The sequence below is a fragment of the Rhinolophus ferrumequinum genome, chromosome 10 (assembly GCF_004115265.2).
Source record: "Rhinolophus ferrumequinum isolate MPI-CBG mRhiFer1 chromosome 10, mRhiFer1_v1.p, whole genome shotgun sequence".
NCBI lineage: Eukaryota > Metazoa > Chordata > Mammalia > Chiroptera > Rhinolophidae > Rhinolophus > Rhinolophus ferrumequinum.
Genome location: NC_046293.1, coordinates 47,527,112 through 47,549,484, shown reverse-complemented (window position 1 = coordinate 47,549,484; position 22,373 = coordinate 47,527,112). Strand labels below are relative to the sequence as shown.

The 22,373-nt window shown below is 39.0% G+C and overlaps 1 protein-coding gene across 2 annotated transcripts in view; it reads right to left on the bottom strand.

Moving 5' to 3' along the window:
• ANO6 (anoctamin 6) overlaps window positions 1-22,373 on the bottom strand; it is a 178,019-nt gene that overhangs the window by 122,275 nt on the left and 33,371 nt on the right. Inside the window, exon 1 of one of the 2 annotated variants that reach the window (XM_033116823.1) lies at window positions 14,847-14,877. The exons of the other annotated variant lie outside the window; for it this stretch is intronic. Within the exon in view, the coding sequence (XP_032972714.1) occupies window positions 14,847-14,862 (16 nt within the window). The 5' untranslated portion in view covers window positions 14,863-14,877. Of the gene's footprint in view, window positions 1-14,846; window positions 14,878-22,373 lie in introns of those variants that run through there. 2 annotated transcript variants of the gene reach the window in all.

Sequence of the window (22,373 nt, the reverse complement as noted above, 5' to 3'; positions counted from 1 at the left end):
GGAAGCCTTAAAATCATCAATGGTATTTAAAGCCCTGGGAATAGATGATTGTGTAGAGTAAGAAGAGGGCCTAAGCCACACCCTGAAGAATTCAGAGGTTCCAGAAAGAAAGAAATGCCAGCAAAAGATGAAGGAATGGAGGATAGGGCAGGAAAAAGTCAAATCAGGAGGGAATTTCAAGAACATACTAGAAAACTGTTCTTAAATCTTCTCAGAGACCCAGTAGGAGAGAACAGGAATGTATCTGTTGGAAGCAGCAATGCAGAGATCTTGCATGACCCTGAGAAATTTCACAGGAGTGAGTGATTGGCAAAGACAGCAAATTGTAACGGAGTGAAGAGTAAATGAGTAATAAAGAGCTACAGTACATCTAGACGACATTTTAGAAATTCTGCCTTAAAAGGAGTCAGAGAAATGAGGTGAGGTACATTAGGATCTAGGCAGGTGTTTGCTTCTTTAATTTTTAACGTAAGGGGAACCGGATCATGAATTCACTTATTCCTTCAGTTGTTCAAGCAATACTTACTGAGTACCAGAACAATGTCCTTATGGAGGTTACGATCACCAGCGGACAGAGGCAATAAACAAATACACACATACTAATCTCAAGTGGAGATATATGCTTTGAAGTCACATAAAGCAAGTTAAGGAGATAGAAACAGTGATATTTTAAATAAGTGAATCAGGGGGTGGCATTTGAAGGGGGTGACCTGAAATACAGGAGCGAGAATCCTAGACAGGAAGGGGCTGACAAGTGAGAGGAGGTGAAGAGAAGAAAAATGTTCCAGGCAGGAGGGCGACATGTCAAGGAACAGTGAGAGGCTGACGTGGCTGGAGTACGTCAAGAGACAGGCAGAGCGGGAAGAGATGGGAACAGAGAGGCAGGGGCCTTACAGTACATGGCTAAGAGTTTAGACTTTATATTGTTCGTAGAAAAGCCATTGCGAGTGGTATAAAACAGAAGAATCATGTGGATGCTGTATGAACTCAGACCATGAGGAACACACGTGGAGACAGGAAGATGGCTTAGGAAGCGATTGCAGAAGTTCCGGGAAGACTGGGCTTGGTGGTGGCCTGGGCTTCGAGCTAGGTGGGGGGTGGGAGATTAGGAGTGCTTGGATTTGGGATAGACACTAATAGATCAAATATGAGGTGTGAGAGAAAGCCAGGAATCTAAGATGACTAGGTTTTGGATTGAGCAACCGGGTGGAGTCACTGCTGAGATGAGGAACAGTGGAAGAAGTATAGGTTTAGAAAACCAATCAGGAAATTGGTTTTGGACATGTTACCTTTGAGATGTCTATTACAGTGCTTCCCTGAAAATAAGACCTAGCCAGACCATCAGCTCTAATGCATCTTTTGGAGCAAAAATTAATATAAGACCCAGTATTATATTATATTATATTATATTATATTATATTATATTATATTATATTATATTATATTATATTCATTATATTCATTATATTCATTATATTATATTATATTATACCCAGTCTTATAGTAAAATAAGACCAGGTCTTAAATTAATTTTTGCTCCAAAAGACGCATCAGAGCTGATGGTCCAGCTAGGTCTTATTTTTGGGGAAACACGGTAGATAACCAAATGGAGAGGTCAAACAGGCAGCTGAAAAGCAAGAGATAGGGATTGGAAATAAGTACGTGGAAGTCATCGACATATAGATGGTATTGAAGGCCCTGGAAATGAATAAGGTCACCTAAGAAGTGAATGAGATGGGGAAGAGTTCAGAGAACAAAGCCCTCCTGGCACTTCAAAGTTTAGAGGCCATGAATAGGAAGAGAAGGATCCAGCAGGGGAGACTGAGGAAAAAAACCAGTGAGTTGTGAGCAGAATCAAGATAGAGTAGCATCAAAGGAAGAAAACATTTCAGGAAGGAGGGAGTGGTCACCTGTGCTCTGTGCCGCTGAGACAAGCATGCGCTCCATGAGAAAATGTCAAGGGCCCTTGTGCCTCATGATGAATGAAGAATGCTCTGAGATAACATTCTTTCCCCATAAGAGTACCCAGACTATTCAGTAATCTGGAAAAGGAACCCTCAGTTCATCAAGAACACCAATGCTGTTTCCATCAACGACTTACCACGGGGCCAGCCCTCCTTCAGGGTTCTCCCAGGAAGCAACCCAGGAGAGCCCTGTGCCTGCAAAGCAGAAACAGCTCTAATGAGGAGGCTTCAAAAATGGGGAGCAGACCAGTGCTCACAGCCAAGAGAATCAGGTGTGGTAACGCAGGACAGAACCATTCTACTGGTTTCCACATCTTTCTAACTCACAGCCTGTGAGAAGAAAACTAATGAGTTCCTTCCTCCCATCGTATCTAGTCACCAACACTGCAAACAGCTGCAGTTTCTGAAACTTCTCATTATTCCTTGTTTTTAACCCCTTTTTCTTCCACCATTTTTTGTGCAGATTGCAGCACCTGACTTTTTGTTACAATCAGGTTTATTGAGGTTTGACTTGTATACAGTAAAAACTCACCCTTTTTAAGTTTGATGTGTTCTGACAAATGTATACAATCATGGAACCTCCACCACAATGAAGACATAGAGTATTTCTATCACTCCAAAGACTTTCCTCTTGCCCTGTGCAGTCAATCTCCTCCGCCTACTTCCAGTCCTTGGCAAGCAATGATCTGATTTCTGTCTCTACAGTTTTGCCTTTTCAGAATGTCACATAAACGGAGTCAAATAGTATGCAGCCTTTGTATCCGGCTTCTTTTACTTAGCATAATGCTTCTGAGATTTATCCACAGTGTTGCCTGTATCAGTCATTTGTTCCTTTTTGCTGCTGAACAATATTCCATTGTATGGATATACCACAGTTTGTCCACTTGCTAGTCAATGGACATTTGAGTTGTTTCCAGGTTTTATCTATTATGGAAAAAACTTCTATAAACTTTTGCTAAAAGGTCTTAGGTGAACACAGGTTTTCACTTCTCTTGGGTCAATACTTGAAAGTGGGATCGCTGGGCCATGGAGCATGTCGCTTTTGTCCACTAAGAACAGGTAAACATTTACTGAGCACTAACTTTACATCACACAATGTGCTAAGCTCCTTCTATGCCTCATGTCATTCAATTCTTAAAATGACAATGAAGTTATTATTGATCCCATCTTACTAATAAGGGACTAAGGCACAAAGACGTCAGGTCACTTGTCCAAGATCACACAGGTAGTAGGAAGGAGAGCCAGGATTCTCAAGTCCAGAAATTGCAGGGCAAAGCACAAATTGTCAACCATTTTGCTCTGCTCCCTCCTCCAAGTCCAAATGCATGATGTCTGAGAGATCACAAAATTCTACCTGATGCTTCCATGTCTTTTGATCCAAAAGGACCATTGCTGATTATTCCTTTCCTCCCTTTTAAATCATGACAATGAATACACTGGAATTCTCTGAGGGCCATTATAATAATAGCATGCCATTTTAAAGTCAGAACTTAATGGGACATTATGAGGAAGTGCTTGGAACTGTTTCACACAAGTTTATAAATATTAATTTACTGGTGTTAAATAACAACTCTAAGGGACGCAAAAGTTAGCCTTCTTCTACGAGCATGGTAAGTACTCATGGCTAATAACAGTCTCTTCTAGAGACTTTTCCACTCTCATGGCATGAGGCATGTTTGGCAGAAAAATACAAGGACTCTGGAATCAGACAGGCCTGGATTCAAATTTTGGCTCTGTTCCCTAGTGGATACCTCCTCACAGTTGAAAACGGGTGTCAATAAGTCCTAATGTGCAGGGTAGTCAGAAAGATTCCAAGGCACAATATGGGTGAAAACACTAAGTACTGAGCGTTACTTAGTTAATAAACCCTTCCATTCCCTCCTTCTCCTTCTCTTCCAGGATGTACTGCTGAGCCTCTGAAATTAGTATGATAGACATAGGTCACTCAGCAAAAACTTTAATTGGTTTGTTAAGTTTTCATTCAAATAGCAGCAAAGGGGAGACTGGAAGGAGGTGATTCTGTAAAATTTCATATTTCATCTTTTAAAAAGTCATGTAAACTTTGTACTTCATTCCACAATATAATCAAAGGCATTTTTTTGGTATGTCACATGTCTGTACCACAGATTTTAAAAATAAATTTATAGCCCCTTCACCCATTTCTCCCAACCTTCCAACCCGTGTATCTGGCAACCACCAATCTATTCTCTCTGTATCTATGAGCTTGGTTTGTTGTTATTATTGTTGTTTTTAGATTCCATATATATAAGAGATCAGATAGTATTTGTCTTTCTCTGACTTACTTCATTTAACATAATACCCTCAAGATCTATCCATGTTGTTGCAAATGGCAAGATTTCATTCTTTTTTATGGCTGAATAATATTCCATTGCACTGTATACCACAATTTCTTTGTCCAGTCATCAATCAATGGACACATTTTTCCCCCATATCTTGGCTATTGTAAATAATGCTGCAATGAATATGGGGGTGCACATATCTTTTCTAATTAATGTTTTCCTTTTCTTTAATACCCAAAAGTGGAATAGCTGGATCATATGATAGTTCTATTTTTAATTTTCTAAGGAACCTTCATACTGTTTGCCATAGTGGCTACATCAATTTACATCCCCACCAACAGTGCAAAAGTGTTCGCTTTTCTCCACATCCTCTCCAACACTGGTTATGTTGTGTCATTTTGATAACAGCCATTCTAACAGGTGAGGTGATACCTCATTGTAGTTTTGATTTGCATCTCCTTTACGATTAATGGTGTTGAGAACTTTTCCACATACTTGTTGGCCATCTATATCTTCTTTGGAAAAATGTCTATCTAGATTTACCCTTTTTTAATTGCATTGTTCTTTTTGCTATTGACTTGTATGACTTCTTTATATATTTTAGATATTAGCCCCTTAGATATATGACTTGCAAATAGTTTCTCTCATTTAGTAGGTTGTCTTTTCATTTTGTTGATGGTTCCTTGCTATGCAGAAGCTTTTTAGTGTGACACAGTCCCACTTATTTAATTTTGCTTTTGTTGCTTTTGCTTTTTGGTGTCCGATTCAAAAATCATTGCCAAGACCTACATCAAGGAGCTTCCCACCTGTTTTCTTCTAGGAATTTTATGATTTCAGGTCTTACATTCAGAGGTATTTTAATAGAAAAACATTGTACACTGACCTCCAGCTAAATAACTTAGCTTTCTCCTGAAATTTTTAAGAATATTTGTTTTAGGAAGATTTCCTCTGATAAACGGTGGCTTTACTTATATGCTGCCACTCTGCCACTCATCTGGAATATGAAGACTTCCAATTATAAAGAATGAACCTACAAGTCTTATTAAGACTTCAAAATGATTTCACATACTCTGGTCATTATTCTCTCCCAGCTGCAACATTTTAACGTCTATCCTACTACACCGCCCTGTTTGCAGTCTTGGCTCCAAAATCTTTTAACTCTGAATTCTCCAAAAAAGAAAACAGCTACTTTCTGCTACCCGTACATGGAGTCTCCTGATACTGGCTGCAACCTGCTTTCTGCGATACACCTCGGTTATAGCTACAAGTGTAAACATAAATACTGCACATCCAAAATAAGACACTAGCCAAGCACGACCTTACGTAAAGTGGGATGACAGAAGATCAATAGTGTTTTAAATCAATTGAAGACTTTAACATATCAATCCAGAGAAGCCAAAGGATTCAACTCAACTGCTCAGTTATATATGCAATATGGTAAAGAAGTAATTTAGTCCTTCAAACACATTTTCATGAAATAGCATTATTTTTCTTCATACAATTTTTTTGTCCTAAGGTAATGCCACGTGCTGGCTTTTGTTTATGTCATACACACTTTAAGTATGTTATTCAAAAGTCCCTGGTTGTTGTAAGTACCTTGAGTAACATGTAGAGTCACTGAAATCTTCTTTTCATTATTTTGTCATCAAAATTCTCTTGATAAACATATTTTTTTGCCAAAGAGGTCCCTCCTGGAAGGCAGGGGTGGAATGTCTTTGTGTATGAGATCTTGACCCACCACACAGTGGGCTGCAGACAGGTGAGAAATAACTTTTGCTTTCAGAAGCTATTTTCAGAAATTAGCATACAGGAATGGATTATTATTTTATTATTATTACTTTTTAGCAATCCATGTGGACTAACTGATGAATAAAAAGTTAGGAAACTTCAACTCAATGAATATTATCTGGGACCCAATGACGTGCCAGCAAGGAACAGAAAGGACAACAGAGATATGGGCTCTGTCCTTGTGGAGTTGACCATTCACGAGAAAAAAGGTAAGTATGAAGGAAGGACACCTTACCCAGACTGGATGCGAGAGTGTGAGGTCTCAGAAAAGGCCTCTTGGAGGCAGGAACATCACCTGAAGCATGCGGAGGCATTAACAAACACAACAGACAAATAAAAGGGGGTGATGTTGGGCATCAGAAAGACCAGCTGGAGGCATCGCACCTGGGTTCCAGACCTGCCTCCACCAACAACCCGTGCAAGCCGTCTGACCTTTCTAGTCCTCATTTTTCCTCACCTGTGATATGGGATGGTTAGATTACGTCGGTTGACCTTATCCCTTGCTCTGCATAAGAACCATTTAGGAGTTTTCTAAAAATACTGGCTTCCTCCCTCAGAAATGTGGTTTTAGTTGGTAGGGCATCCGCATTTCTTTCAAAAGCTTTCCAGGTATTGCTAATACGCATCCAGGACTGAGAACCACGGAATGTAAGGTCTGTGGTTATCAACCCTTAGTGCACACCCTCTGTGGAGCTTTTAAAAATCCCAGCGCAGGCTGCATTTCCGACAATTAGGCCAGAATCTCGAGGGGTGGGACCCAGGCATCAGTATGTTTTAAAGTTCCCAGGCTGATTCCAAGGTGCAGCCAATGTTGAGAACCACTGTTCTAATCTATCTCGATACTTCAACTTCCTATTGCGGCCCCTGAAGGAGAGGAAAAAGGAGGGAAAGGGAAGCTCATACGTTTCTCTCTCTCTCTCTCAATCCTATTTCAAATTAAAAAGAGGACAGAATGCCAAAGTTCACTGATGGATTTTAAATGGGGTGTACCATAGAGTAGGGTTGATTTTGGACATGTGCGTAATTCATGTTGGTGAATGACAGGTAGAAAATGCCCATTACAAAATGCTCTCAGTTCTAAGTTTAGAATTCAACAGAACACATCTCTAAAATGACTCCATGGTGCGTTCTCTGCAATAGTTAGAATGTGATTTGCATGGTTGACTATAATGTGAACATTACAATCTCTACCCCCAAGGTTACTTAAATCCACTTATTAGGCAATGGTGAACTAAACAAACAGTAATTAGAAACACTCCAGACTACTTTTTAAATCTGTTGCTAAATTATATTTTTCCTGCACCAAAGCCCGTACACACAGCATGTCCACAAACATCATGAAACCAAAGCCTCAGAAATATTTACATTAGTAAAAGCACAAGCTACCCCTGGGCCTTCACATCAACTTCTGCAGGGAATCAAAGGCTGCTTTACAAGAGGACTGTTCATTCGTGTTATTTCTCACATCTGGGTAAATAAAGCACTGCCCACATGTGGTTAGAAATCCCAGGAGAAAATGAACTCTCCAGGGGTCTTGAAATGAAGAACACCTCTGACAGACCGCCTCATTTCCTAAAATGAGTCCGAAATGAAAGTGATTCTTCAGAAAAGAACATCTGCACCATGGCACAGCTTATAATATAATGCCAGATGATACCTGTGGCGAAGAGCCTGGGCCTGGGGAAGGAGGGAGGGCCTGGCGAACAGGACTGGGGCCTCCGCGCTGCACTTAATCTCAGAGCCGCACTGTGAGCTTGGAGGGTCTGCAAATCCAGTGAGTGCTGAGTATTCTGGTCTCAACTGTAAATCTTGATAAGCAGTAAGACTGCTCACATTCCATTAGAAAGCTGGCCCCTCTCCAAAGGGTGGAAGCAGCTAAAAAGGATTCATGTGCAGCCATGGGTGTGGAAACAGCAATTCTTACCAAAAAAAAAGAAAAAGGAAAAAAAAAAAAACTGTTTTACTAAACTAAAAATAGTCTATGCCTGTTAGTGATTTCAATAGACGTTTCTTCCTGAGGAGGAAGGACTGCTGTAAAGAGATGACCTAAAGCAGCCAACGAAAGCCCCTCCTTTCACATTATGCAGGAAAGAGACGTATTAGCATATGGTCAGGTACTGGAAGGTAAGGAAGACTGAGATACCTTTCACAACACCTCTAGTAAGAACCCATAAACAGAAAGGTGAAAAACAAAAGCTGTCTTCATCAAAATCGGGGGCTAGTTATTTTTGTTACACGGCTCATCACTATTCTTCCCATTATGTTTTTTTTCCCCCTTAATTTTTATTAAATTTATTGGGGTGATACTGTTTAGTAAAATTATACAGGTCTCAAGTGTACAATTCTACATCATCTATAAATCCCATTGTGTGTTCACCACCCAGAGTCAGTTCTCCTCCCATCATTATATATTTGATCCCCTTTACCCTCTTCTACTACCTCCCCCCGACCCCGTTACCCTCTGGTAACCACTAAATTGTTGTCTGCATTTATGAGTTTTTGTTTGTTTGTCTTGGTCGTTTGTTGCTTTCAGTTTTTTATTCCACATGTGAGTGAAGTTGTATGGGTCTTGATTTCTTCTGTCTGACTTATTTCACTTAACATGATAATCTCAAGATCCATCCATGTTGTTGCAAATGGCAGTATTTCACCTTTTCTTATGGCTTAGTATTCCATTGTATATATGTATGTTTATGTGATCTTCTTTTATATATGATCTTTTCTATCCAATCACCTATCAAAGGACACTGGTTGTTTCCAAGTCTTGGTCACCATGAATTATGCTGCAACAAACATAGGAGTACATACAGAGAGTGCCAAAAAATGTATACACATTTTAAGGAAAAAACTGTATTAAAATTGTAATGCTAAATATATGCTGATAACAAAATGTGAATACAAGTCATGTTTGACTTCTGCAATTACAAGAGGTGCTCAGAGTGGTTACCATCAGCGTAATTTAATACAGTTTTTTCCTTTCTTAAAATGTGTATACATTTTTTTTGGCACCTTCTGTATATATCTTTATGGATAAATGCTTTCAGATTTTTGGGGTAGATAACCAGAAGAGGGATTCCTGGGTCGTATGGTGATTCTATTCTTAATTTTTTGAGGAACTCCATATTGTTTTCCATAGGGGCTGTACCAATTTACATTTCATACTACATCAGTAGTATGCTAGGGTTCCCTTTTCTCCACAACTTCTCCAACACTTGTTACTTGTTTTGATAATAGCCCTTCTAACAGGTGTGGAGGTGGTATCTCACTGTGGTTTTGATTTGTATTTCCCTAATAGCTAGTGAAGTGGAGCATTTTTTCATATATCTGTTGACAGTTTGCATGTATTCTTGGGTTTTTAAAAGGACTCCAACTCTATTGTTTATAAGTGAGGGGGAAGGAGGAGGGAACCTGGAAACAACTTAAATGCCCATTAGTAGGTGACTAGTTAAATTAAAATCTGGTATATATACAATGAAATACTATGTAGCCTTTTAAAGAAAGCCAACACAGAGAGAGATCTATACTCTGTATAATGATACATTAAAATGTGGGGGGAAAAAAAGCACCTGGTCTCTATATGGCAAACATTTGTGTAAATGTATTGAAAGAAGTTGCCTTAGTGTAGAAGAAGGCGGCCAGGAGAACATTCTCTCCTTTTATACCCTTCAATACAGTTTGAATTATCTTTTCATGTACTTACACGCTCCTCTTTTTAATAATAGGCATTGAGTGGGTGGAAGGCTATATTTGGTTTCTTCTTAATACTAGCTTCTCTATGTATAATTTAAGAGAATGGAATGTTATTTTAAATAGATGTTACGGGCTGAATTGTGTCTCTTCAAAATTCCTAAGTTGAAGCTCTAACCCCCAGTACCTTAGAATGTGACTATATTTGGAGATAGGGTCTTTAAAGAGGTGATAGTTAAAATGAAGCAGTAAGAGTGGGCCCTAATCCACTCTGACTGGTGTGCTTATAAGAACAGGAAATATGGACACACAAAGACACAAGCACACACACAGTGAAGAGACCATGTGAGGACATGGCGAGAAGGTGGTATCTACAAGCCAAGGAGAGAGGCCTCAGAAGAAACCACACACGCCATCAGCTTGACCTTGGACTTACAGCCTCAAGAATTGTGAGAAAATACATGTCTGTTGGTTAAGCCACCCAGTCTGTGGGTGTTTTGTTACAGTTGCCCTAGCAAACTAATACAATATATAAATAAATATACTCTTATGGATGAAATTTAACTAACAACATGGAGAGAGGCACCCGTAAAATCTTTGATGGGTCAAAACCCCACTATGTCTGCTGAAATGCAGACGGCCTCATCTGATAGGTGAAGAAACTGGGGCTCATGGTGCTTCTGACTAAATCAGGACCACTCCGTGAAGTGCGTTGAACCAGGAGTAGAACAGGACCCTTTTTGCTCATGCCATTTATCTTTAATGGTAATTTTAACAAATTCCATAACTCAAAGGATTAGAGCTCAGTATATTTTATTTATTAGTGTCTTTTTAAGGCTTGGCTTATATTCAAACGGCTCTCTTCCTGTGCTGATAACTAATGAAAAGGAAGGTGCCACAGTAATATTAATTTGATTTAAAAAAAAAACAAACATGCCTTGGCACCAGGGTTTAAAATTCCAGAAAAACAAATGATATGCCATATTTGTATACCAACCTAATTTTTTTATACTCTAATACGTGCAGTGTCAGATCACAATACAATATATTAAAAGTATGGTAGTCCAAAACTAAAATTTTCTTTGTGAAATTTTATAGATTTTTACAAATTAATCAATCTTCCCTTTAAATATTAGAGTTCGGAGATCAAAGATACATTAAAATCACAGACTTTGCCTATAGAGTCTATAACCTAAAAGTGGATTAAGATCCAAGCACATGAAAAGATGATTAAAACTTCAAGATAAATATTTGATAGCCAGCTCAGGCTGCATTCAGAGGAGGGTGGCATCATTTTTGCCTAGAATTGTTAGGAAAAGTGTCACCAAGGGCAAGAGCTCTAAACCAATCTGGAATTAGGTACATAAAGGTTAAGGGGAAGTGATTGATGTCCAGGTTTGTCTTGCCACTGAGCATCAAGTTTTGAAGACAAGAACTGGGTACCTAAGCTCCTAACAGAGTACTTGGCAAAGAGCAGGCATTTGTCAATGGTGGGGCGGGCCAAACAGGCAGGAAAGCACACAGTACAGATCACCTTAGTGTAGGTCTGGAGTACAGGTTCTTGCAAGGAGGTTGTAGGGATATAAGGCTAAAGAAGTGGGGCCAACCTGTATGTACTCAAGTTGGGGTTTATCCCTATCAGGGTGGCGTCTTTGAGGGTGTTTCCGAAGGAGAGAGTTATAAAGAACACAGATAAGACCAGCAGTGATGTAGAGGTGACAGGGAAATAACCAAAAATCAACTAATCAAGGGGCATCGGGAGGTTACTCAAGTGATTAGTTGTGAAAGGTCTCAGCTTCCTAATCTCCCAAATGGGCATTGTACTACCTACAGTAATAGGGCAATTGTAAATACTAAATGGGACATAACACGTGGCCTGGCAATAAGCACTTAAGAAATGTAACTATTATTATTATTCCATACTGAAAGATAGAAAAGCAAATGAGTGAGAGAACAAGTGTGAGGTATAGAGCCAGGGTATGTCTCTTTGGGTTTTCCTCAAGTCCTCTACACTAGAACGGCAATGGCTCTCCATCTCTCTTGGAAGTAGAATGTGCTATATGTATTCCTTAGATCTCCAGAACTTAATACATCACTATAGTAGACCCAACACAGGAGGAACAGATGTCTGAAATGACCTTTAAAACTGAGATACTACAAAATCAATTTTTAAGTTGCTTTTGTATAAAAATAAGTATTCAGGCTAATGCCAATCAGTTTTGAAACACTGCATTAATGGACTCAGCTCCAGGAAAACCATTTTCACAATGAAAATGCCAATGCCTTTTTAATTAAGAATGAAATTGCCAACATAAAAGACTTAAGATAAATGAGGAATTGTTCCTTTCTCTTATAAATGAAAGGACCTAATAACTATGTGAATTATTTTGAGATACTGATTACCAGAAATTATTTAGAATCTAACCTACAAGATCTTCCAACTGCATAATAATCATTTCATATTGGGGCCGACAGCCTCAGACCAAATTTGGTACTTTGCTCTTTAAGTTCCTTTTTCTAATTATTATCAGAAGGCCTATGGTCCTATATTTAGAGTCACTATATAGATATGAAGCTCTACTGAAGATAATGGCACGTTGTCTAACACAAAGCAATGCTAACTTTTTTTTTTGAAAATTTGACCTCAGAAGGAAGATTTACTGTACATAAAAAGTACATACATATTTACATAAATATATATACATATGTTTATTCACGATAAAGCTTTATTAACTAACCATCATCTATTAGCCATCATGAAATGAATACATCAGAGATGTGTGGTAATATTCCTAGTCTCAATATTAACGATCTATTTAAAAACGGTTTATTCTTTGGCCCTACACCAGGTTTCCACATTTACTATTATCACTGGAGGGTGTATTACTTCTTAAAATCAATACAAAATCAAAACCCAATAAAATGGCCCAAAGGGACTAACACCAAAAAGGCAAAGGGGACAAAAGAAGACATCACTTCATCCAAAGAAAGCAAAATGAGACATAACTGATTACTTTTGCCAGAGCCAACAGAAAATTTCCAATCATCAGTGAGGCCAAGATAAAGAGAGCTGAATTTCAGCAGTCAAACCAATTAGTAGGCTAAGGTCCAAAGCAGAATGAGGCAAGCAAATACATCAGCATAATGTGACGACTGTTAATAGACATTAGCCAGCACATACATGTATTCAACACTGACAATGAATAACCTCTTAGAACAAAGCAGCAGAGTACAAAATCAGGAATTTAAAAGCGAAAAGAAGAAAAAAAAAATCCTGTACGAAGAACAAAGGCTAAGACAACCTGGGCAGATCATGTGGTGACCACCATCTAAATCAAGAGATGTGAGTTTCAATCCCTCTTCTATGCTTACCCAACTGGTTTCCTTCAGAATATTTAACTTTTTAAGCCTCAGAATCTTCATCTGTAGTCTGAACAAGAAAGATTAAAGATACCCAAAGGTCTCTTCCTGCTCTGATAATAGGCCGGGAGTCACTGTTTAGATGATAAACACACTTTTTTTTTTTTTTTAAGGCTATTTTTAGTTCACAGTGGACTTCAAATTCACAAGTCTGGAATTTTACCAAAGAAAGCCAAGCAACATCAGCAGGCACATGGGCACAGCCCTCAAGCATGAGTCAAACCATAGCCTCTGAAGCGCGTACACACAGCTGGAAAGTCTGCATGTTACCTGTGACATAAGTCAGCCGCAGCCACATTCACTTTCCCTCTGCCCTCCCTAGCTCTTCCCAGTTGGATACACTTAATTCTCAGTCCCATCTCTTCACACAGTCCTGCCAAATGCAAGTTAGATACACATTTATAGAAAAGTTTGGAGAGCTCATAAGTTTAATAGGCTGTGGACACGTTTGGGGGAAGCTCCTCATCTTGAGAATGGCACAGTGAATAACAATAAGCAGCACTCCACAAGAACACCTCTTACTGCCCTGGATGACTAAGTTATAGTCCATGCCCTCAGGTTGCTTATAATCTAACAAGAGAAAGACATGTAAATACATGAAAGTAACAAATTTTGTGGGATCTCTGATACAAGCACCTGTATAGTAGGGCAGAAAGAAGGGTGCAGTTAGTCTCTCTTCATCTGGGGGGTGAATTAGGGTAAATTGCTCAGAAGGTTTTCATTCAAGGGTGATATTCTGCTGAATAGGTATTTCCTGGGCAGAAAACTTCGGGACAAGTGTTCTAGGCAGGACATGGGAGAATGGTCTCGCATTCAGTGTGGTGATGAGTGGAGTTTGAGGTGGGGTCTGTGTAGTGCTCGGCACATGGCAGAAGCTCAAAAATATCCCAAGTGAGCACTGTGCCCCTTCCTGGTATCTGTATATGGGCCTCAGGTTTTGTGAATCCCAGAAGCTGTATGTACTCTTTTTTTATGTTTACCTGCTTCTGAGAATTTTTCTGGGAGAGGCTCCTTGAATTTCACTAGATTTTCCCAAAGCATTGCATGGCCTATGAAAGGTGAAAACCAGTCTTTTGACAAATATTATACCCCTGGAAATGGGTGAAGTAAGGGGCAAAGGACAGAAAATGATTAGAAGATAAACTGTCCCCAGCTGCTGTGGGTGGTACACACCTGGGCATCCACAGGGCACTGACTCACCTGCGGGAGTCACTGAGGGCCAGGTTGCCATGGACATTTCTGGTAATGTCCCACATACCCTTTTCTAGTTCCTTGCAGCCAGCAGGCTCATTCCTGCCTCTTTTGTTTGTTCCAACTAAGCCATTACAGTGTTCTTTCCCTGATAGTCAAAGCAACTCTCCGGGGCAGGAAACATTATGGGGTGGAAAGACTTGGGAGAGAATGGAAGCACCATATGTTTAATTCTGAAAATAAAGTGAGGAGGTAAATTTGTGAGGAGAAGAAGAAAGCCAATAGAGTAACCAAAGCAATTCAGTGGCAGTGGTATTAAACAGACCGCATTAAAAGGCTCGCAACAGCATTAACCCCCAGAGACTCCATAGGGCAGCTCATTCATTCCTCAGCGGCCGGTAAAGAGATGTGTGAATTATCCGACTCTTAGAATCCTGCCCAGGCAGGATGTGCAGCTCTGCCCTGCTGTGCAGCTGTAATAATACCCTGTACATACCTTTGTTCTCGAACATATTGCACTGTGGTATAATTGTTGATATTCTTTTCTTCCATAAGGCAAGACCGGCTTATTTTCGAATGTCCAGCATTTAGTGCTGGGCTCAGTGCATGTTTATGGAAAGAATGAACTTGAGCTTTCCAGCCTGAAGTGGAGTTCATAGTTCATAGTTCATAGTTCAACCAACACAAAGGAAGCCCTGAACAGCTGAAGATTTCCATTATCCTTTGCCCAGTGAGGCACTCAAGTAAAAGAGTTAATCAGGAAGGGAGCAGATCTTCTACAGAGATAGGGGCTGCTCTTTTGAAGGGAGGGATTTGTCACGATATGGAGGCTGATGCAATCAGATGCTATCAGCTAGCTAAACAAATGTTGATAACCACAAGGCAAAGCCAATGACAAAGGTTATTGGAGCAGACGTGGAAGGCACTGTTGGTGACACTTGGCTCTGGTTCAGGAACACCCACACACCCTCATCCATCGCCCAACGTCAAGCTACCTTCAGAAGCATGATGATTAGTTGTACTTTTCAAAGTTCTATCCTGGGATGATGAATCGGGCATCTGCTTTGTGCCTGAGGCTCAGCCTTGTCCACGGGCATTCACAGCACCCCCACCGAACAGAATGTCGGGAGGAGACTGCAGAGGGTTCAGAGGAGCCACAGACGTAAAGATTTTAAAATGGGAATGTTGAAGAAGAAACTGAAGGGTGGCTTCATGGTCTAGGAAATACACGGAGAACAGCGATCAGTCTTTTCCCATTACTGAAGAACAAGGAATAAGAAAATTGTTTTGAACTGTATTGTGAAGGCTTCTGAATTAATGGGGTGAATTAGAAGGTTATTGAAAATATCTTCCTATATGCCTATGATATCAACTTTATTAGTTATAGATAGTTGGTCATGTTTAGCAACTGTTGTTTTTTTTACGCTGCGGTTTTTTTGGACTAGACACTTAATCTAAAGAAGGAAAGGGAAGGAAACTGATACTAATCGAGCACCTACTGACACCAGGATCTCGGTTTTTATATGTCTCTGATTTACAAACATCATCCCATTTACTACCTAAGGGGTAGGTATAATTATCCCCATTTATTTGTGGGGAAACTGAGGCCAGGAACACTCAAGATGACAGTCATAGGTGGCAATCCGAGGTCTGTATTATGTTCCCTCAATCCTGAGTCTTTGTGACTCCAAAGGCCTTGCTTCTAATTTATCCGTAAGAATGATACACCTAGCATGTACTGAGGCCATCTGGATGCCTTAGTCTCCATGAGGTATTCCTTACTGGCCCATCCCAGGTCCTGAAAGCCTTCCCCTCCAGACCAAGTGCACATTTGATCCAGATGGGCATGTGTATGTCCAAACCAACCATCTATTAATACCCCACAGTCTGGACAAAGCCAACGTACGAAGAAGCAAATCTATAATGCATGCTTTCTGACATAGCAAAATGAAGAAAAGAAAAATACATTCCAATATGACAAAGATAAAATTTGAACTCCAGTGGCACGCCTTTGGATTGTCTCCACAGTGAAGGCAAGCACAGATGGTATGCAGTGTACAAGTACATCAAGGAGCACAGCAAGGTGAATGGTTCCCATCTAGATAAAACCTGCTAGTAATCAAACCTTTCTATCTTTGACGTCTGCTGGGCCTCATCTTTTTCTGATTATAAACGTTATATGTGGGCCAATGTAGATATTTTGGAAAATACAGAAAATTGCAAATAAAACACAAATCACCCCTAATGCTACTATATGAAGATGAACCAAACATAAATAACTCAGTGTGCTTCTTTCCAGCATTTTAAAAGTGCAGGTGTAATTTTATATAGTTTAGACATACAGTATCTTGCCTTTTCACTTAACTTGCCTCATGGGCATTCCCTAATACTTGTTCTTTTTTCCTTGTGGCAAAAATATGCCTAATGCAAAATTGACCATTTTATCCATTTTCAAATGTGCAATTCAGTAACATTAAGTACAGTCACAATGTTGACAACCATCACCACTGTCCATCTCCAGAACTTTTACGTCATCAACACTCCCTATATTTAAAAGTGCTTCACAAACCACATTTAATAGCTGCGTCATATTCCACCATATAGAATTTACCTGAAAGCATTTCTCTCACACATTCAACAGATATTTATTTTGTGTTCACTATGACATACACTTGATGGCGAAGGCAGTGAACAAAATGTGGGTTTTGCCCTCTAGGACTTTAAATCTGGTGGAGGAAATGGCCATAGACGGGTAGTTTGAGTCTTGTAGAACACACAGAAGGAGAACATTGAGGTATAATTTACATAATCATTTCTTGGTTATTGCAAATTTAGTGTGCAGCAGGTTTTTTCCTGTTATAATATTGTGAGATATTTGTAGGTATTATATATATATATATATATATATACACACACACACACACACACACATATGTATACATACACACACACATATATATACATATATATATATATATATATATATATTCACAGTTCAGGTCATTTTATGTAGATTTTGAAAAGTGGAATTACTGGACGAATCATTGTAAAGGGGCTTGCAAAAGGGGCTTGAAAGGAGCAAGAAAAGGGTATGTGGGACATTACCAGAAATGTCCATTGCAACCTGGCCCTCAGTGACTCCCGCAGGTGAGTCAGTGCCCTGTGGATGCCCAGGTGCGTACCACCAGCTGCAGCCGGGGACAGTTCATCTTCTAATCATTTTCTGTCCTTTGCCCCTCACCTCACCCATTTCCAGTGGTATAATATTTGTCAAAAGAGTGGTTTTAACCTTTCATAGGCCATGCAATGCTTTGAGAAAATCTGGTGAAATTCAAGGATCCTCTCCCAGAAAAACTCTCAGAAGCACGTAAACATAATATACATATATATATATACACACACACACACACACACATATGCAGCTTCTGGGATTCACAAAACCTGAGGCCCATATACAGATACCAGGGAGGGGTACAGTGCTCACTTGGGATATTTTTGAGCTTCTACCATGTACCAAGCACCACAGAGACCCCACCTCAAACTCCACTCATCACCATATTGAATGCGAGACCATTCTCCCATGCCCTGCCTAGAACACTTGTCCCCAAGTTTTCTGCCCAGGAAACACCAATTCAGCAGAATATCACCCCTTGAATGAAAATGTTCTGAACAATTTACCCTAATTCACCCCCAAAGAGGGACTAACTGTACTCTTCTTTCTGCCCTACTATACTCTACAGGTACTTGTATTAGAGATCCTACAAAATTTGTTACCTTCATGTATTTACATGTCTTTCTCCTGTTAGATTATAAGCAACCTGAGGGCATGGACTATAACTTAGTCATCCAGTTTCTCATAAAGTCCTCGTTTTGGAGGAAAACATTCCATTGAGGGAAAGAGACACAAAATCAAACAATTTTAACACAGGAATCCTGATGCTGAACCTGATGGGATAAACGATTTTAAGCTAAATCTTATGAGGAGGAGCGGCAATAAATTAGACGAAGTTAGGAATGGATGTTATAGGCAGAGGTGACAGCAAGGCAGGCAGGCAGGAAAGAGTGTGTGCAGGGAATAAAATGATTCAGGATTCATGATGACTGAAAAGGTAGGCATGCAGAAGTTGTAAGGAGAAAGATGGGGTTATGGAGGGCCCTGAATGAGCTTGAGTTTATTGTGTAAAGATGGGAAGACACTGAGATTTTTTTTTTTTAATTTTCTACTTAAAAAGTAACAAATGATAATTGTAGAAAATGGAGAAAAGGCACAAATAAAAAAAATTTATAACTTCACCATACAGACAACCACTATTATTGTCTTTCACCTTGATATGTTTTGTAAACATGTATGTATGTATGTGACTATGGTTTTCAAGTTATTTTCATTCTGCTAACATTTATTAAGCATTTACTAGGTACCAGACATTTTGCTACAGGCATTCTGTCATGTTATTTAACCCTCAACTAATTCTTAGAAAAAGTTCCTATTGTAATTCCATTTAAAGAGAAAGACATAGGGAAGGGGTGGGGGGTACAACTGCCCAAGGCCACACAGCTAATGTAGCAGAGATTTAACATCAAGTTTTTTTACTGCAAAGACCATACTCTTACACTTCAAGTTCCACTTATTCTCACTCATTTAATTTATAAGTGAATCATTTTATACTATTTTCTCAGAAAAATCCTTTGTAATCTTGATTAGCACTGTAAGAAACTGAAAAAAATAAACCTGGAAAGCATGGACATGTTACTGTATTGTCTTCCCATATATGGAGCACAAAAAAATATCTGGCATTTATTACGATCTTTTTGCAGTCTTGGTAAAGTTTGCCGTTTTCTTCATTTGAAGGCTTGTAAATTTAGGAGGGTGACATGTTCAGATGACATAAATTAATCTGGCAACAGTATGAAGAAAGATGGATTGGAGAAGACAAGACTGGAGGGCTGAAATACAAACTACTGAGAGATATGGCCACAATCCAGGTGAGAGTCATGAAAGCCTAGGACCAAGGCAGTGATATCTGGGGTGGAGGAGAGGGACTGGACTCAGAAAACACAGAAGACGGAATTTAAAGGACTGGATGTGGACCAGAAAGAAGCAGCAAGGTAGTGTTAGGAGAGAGAGGAGGTAGGGGAGACTGGATGGTGGATACCATTCACTGAGAGATGGAACACAGGAAAGAGATGGGTGTGTGTGTGTGTGTGTGTGTGTGTGTGTGTGTAATAATGAGCTCAATTGTGAGCACTAAATCACTGAACACTTTCCAAGTGCCTACTCTATGTCAGGGGCTTTGCTGAGTGCTCGAGAGTGGAGAGTCAGTGGAGAACCAGAGTGAGGAGGGCACAGGACAGGTGGAATGCAGGTAACAAGGTGAATGAGAGGGTAAAGGAAGTGCAGAGTGGGGTGGCGATCTGGTGAGACAGATGGTCTGGAGAGGGGCCTGAAGGCCAAAAACAGGCCAGAGTCTATAAACCGCAAGTATGAATGAGAACGCCCTCAAAAAACACGTACAGTGCAGTGAGAACAGAAGTGGACTAAGATTGGGACTTTAAGTAACACCAGTGTTTTAAGTCAAGCAAAGGAAGCAAGAGACCAAGAAGGAAGTCAGATGCAGGCAGAAGACAAGAGAGCCCAGATCACAGTAGCCAAGAGGGGAGAAGAAGGAATAATACCCCATCTTGAGATCACACTGCTCTTGGACGTCTTAGGAAGAATGATTTCTTTCTTTCTTTTTTTTTTTATTGAGAGGTCACTCAGTCGATTTTAAATATTAAACAAAATCACATAAAAAGTCTGCAATGAGGGTAAGAATTTTCATCTCCTGGCTGCCTCTCTGAGCTTTATCCAGCAGCCATATGGAGTTGATGATTAATATTCAGTAGGAAGTGAATTTATAATCATGTGCCTGCCATTCAAATGTGAAAAGAAATGTTTTCTGCTCAGTACACCCAATAATACATTAATATATCTCCAGTTTAAAATACATTTATGAATAATTTTATACATTTTATAAATTTCCTGGCAAGAATGATAATAGAACAATCTATTTTCATGCTACATGAAACAAAAAAGAGAAATGAAAGGTTCAGTTAATCAAGGGATTTAATATGCTTTGTAATAAATATCAAACAGTCATTACTTGGGCTATACAAAGGGTGGCTGAGGTCAAAAGATGATTACAATAGCAAGAGTTTGTGCCCATATTTATTCTCTGTCAGTTGCTTACATTTGCATAAAAAGTTTCCTCTACTCATGAATTTTTTAACCACATTAGAATGCTAAAAATCAAATTTGTTTTTCCTGATTTATATGTGGAGAGTAATAAGATTTCTGTAATGATTAACAGTAGTAACAATCAAATAAATGGAAAACACTAGCCCTTCCAAGGTACCAACAGACAGATATGAAAATAAATTACCTTCACTGTCTTAGGTAAATGTGGTTTAGAAAGCCAGGAAAGCACCAGAATCTGAAATGATTACTATAGCAGTGTTTGATAAAATCAGGAAAGCAGAATAATGTAAATTCTACATCTTTTATCATCTATGTCAACAGTATGTATGTGTGTATATATGTACACAACGTGCACACTCAAACTGATGTCATAATGACTGTAAGAAGAGATGCGGATGTTATTTCAAGACTGTCATGGAGAGACCTGGAGCCAAAATAAGCTGCAAAATCAATCCATCTCCAGCAGGAGCTAACGAAGTCATAATTTCCCCTTTTAATAACCACCTAGAACTAGCTAGGAGTCACAACTAGTAGAGACGAATTTAATAAAACAGTAACTTAATAAACCAAAAGGGACTTTGGGATGATTCTTCCTAAAATGAGGAGAAACCTATGATTCCAGGATGGTTCCATTAGAAATAATGTCCAAGGAATAATGTTCATTAGTACCCTGTTCAGCAACATTTCTGCTTTTTTTGGAGGAAAGAATTCCAAGGAAGAGGGAGAATACTTTACAGTTAAACAAACTAGAAAAAGAAAAACAAATCCAAAGTTAACAGAAGGAAGGAAATAATAAAGATCAGAGTGGGAAAACAAAATAGACTAAAAAAATTTTTTTTAAAGATCAGTGAAACTAAGAGCTAGTTTTTTGAAAAGATAAACAAAATTGACAAACCTTTAGCCAAACTCATCAACAAGAGGGCCCAAATAAATAAAACAGAAATGAAAAAGGAGAAGTTACAACCAACACCACAGAAATATAAAGGCTCATAAAAGAACATTACAAACAATTATATACCAACAATTTGGACAATCTAAAAGAAATGGATAAATTTCTAGAGATATACAACCCTCCAGTACTAAACAAGGAAGAAACATAAAATCTGATCAGAATGATTACTAGTAATGAAACGGAATCACTAATCAAAAAACTACCAAAAAACAAAAGTCCAGGACAAGATGGCTCACAGGTGAATTGTCTCAAACATGTAAATAATAATTAATACCTATCCTTTTCAAACTATTCCAAAAAATTGAAGAGGAAGGAACGCTTCCGACTCATTGCACAAGGCCAGAATTACTCTCATACCAAAACCAAACAAAAACACTAGAAAAAAAGAAAAGTGCAAGTCAATATTCCTGGTGAACGTAGATGCAAAAAATGTCAACAAAATATTGGCAAACAAAATACAACAATACATTAAAATAATCATACACATGATCAAGTGGGTTTTCTTCCAGGGATGAAAAGATGGCTCAATATTTGCAAATCAACATGATATACCACATTAAGAAAAGAAAGTATAAAAAAATCATATGATCATTTCAACAGATGATCATCTGACAAAATTCTGACAAAAAGCATATCACAAAATTCCACATATATTTATGATAAAAAAGAAAAATTCTCAACAAAGTGGATGTAGAAAAGAAACGTACTTCATTAAAATAAAGGCCATATATGACAAACCCATAGCTAACATTATACTCAATAACTGAAAACTTATCATCTAAGATCAGGAACAAGGTAAGGATGCCCACTATCACCAATTTTATTCAACACAGTAT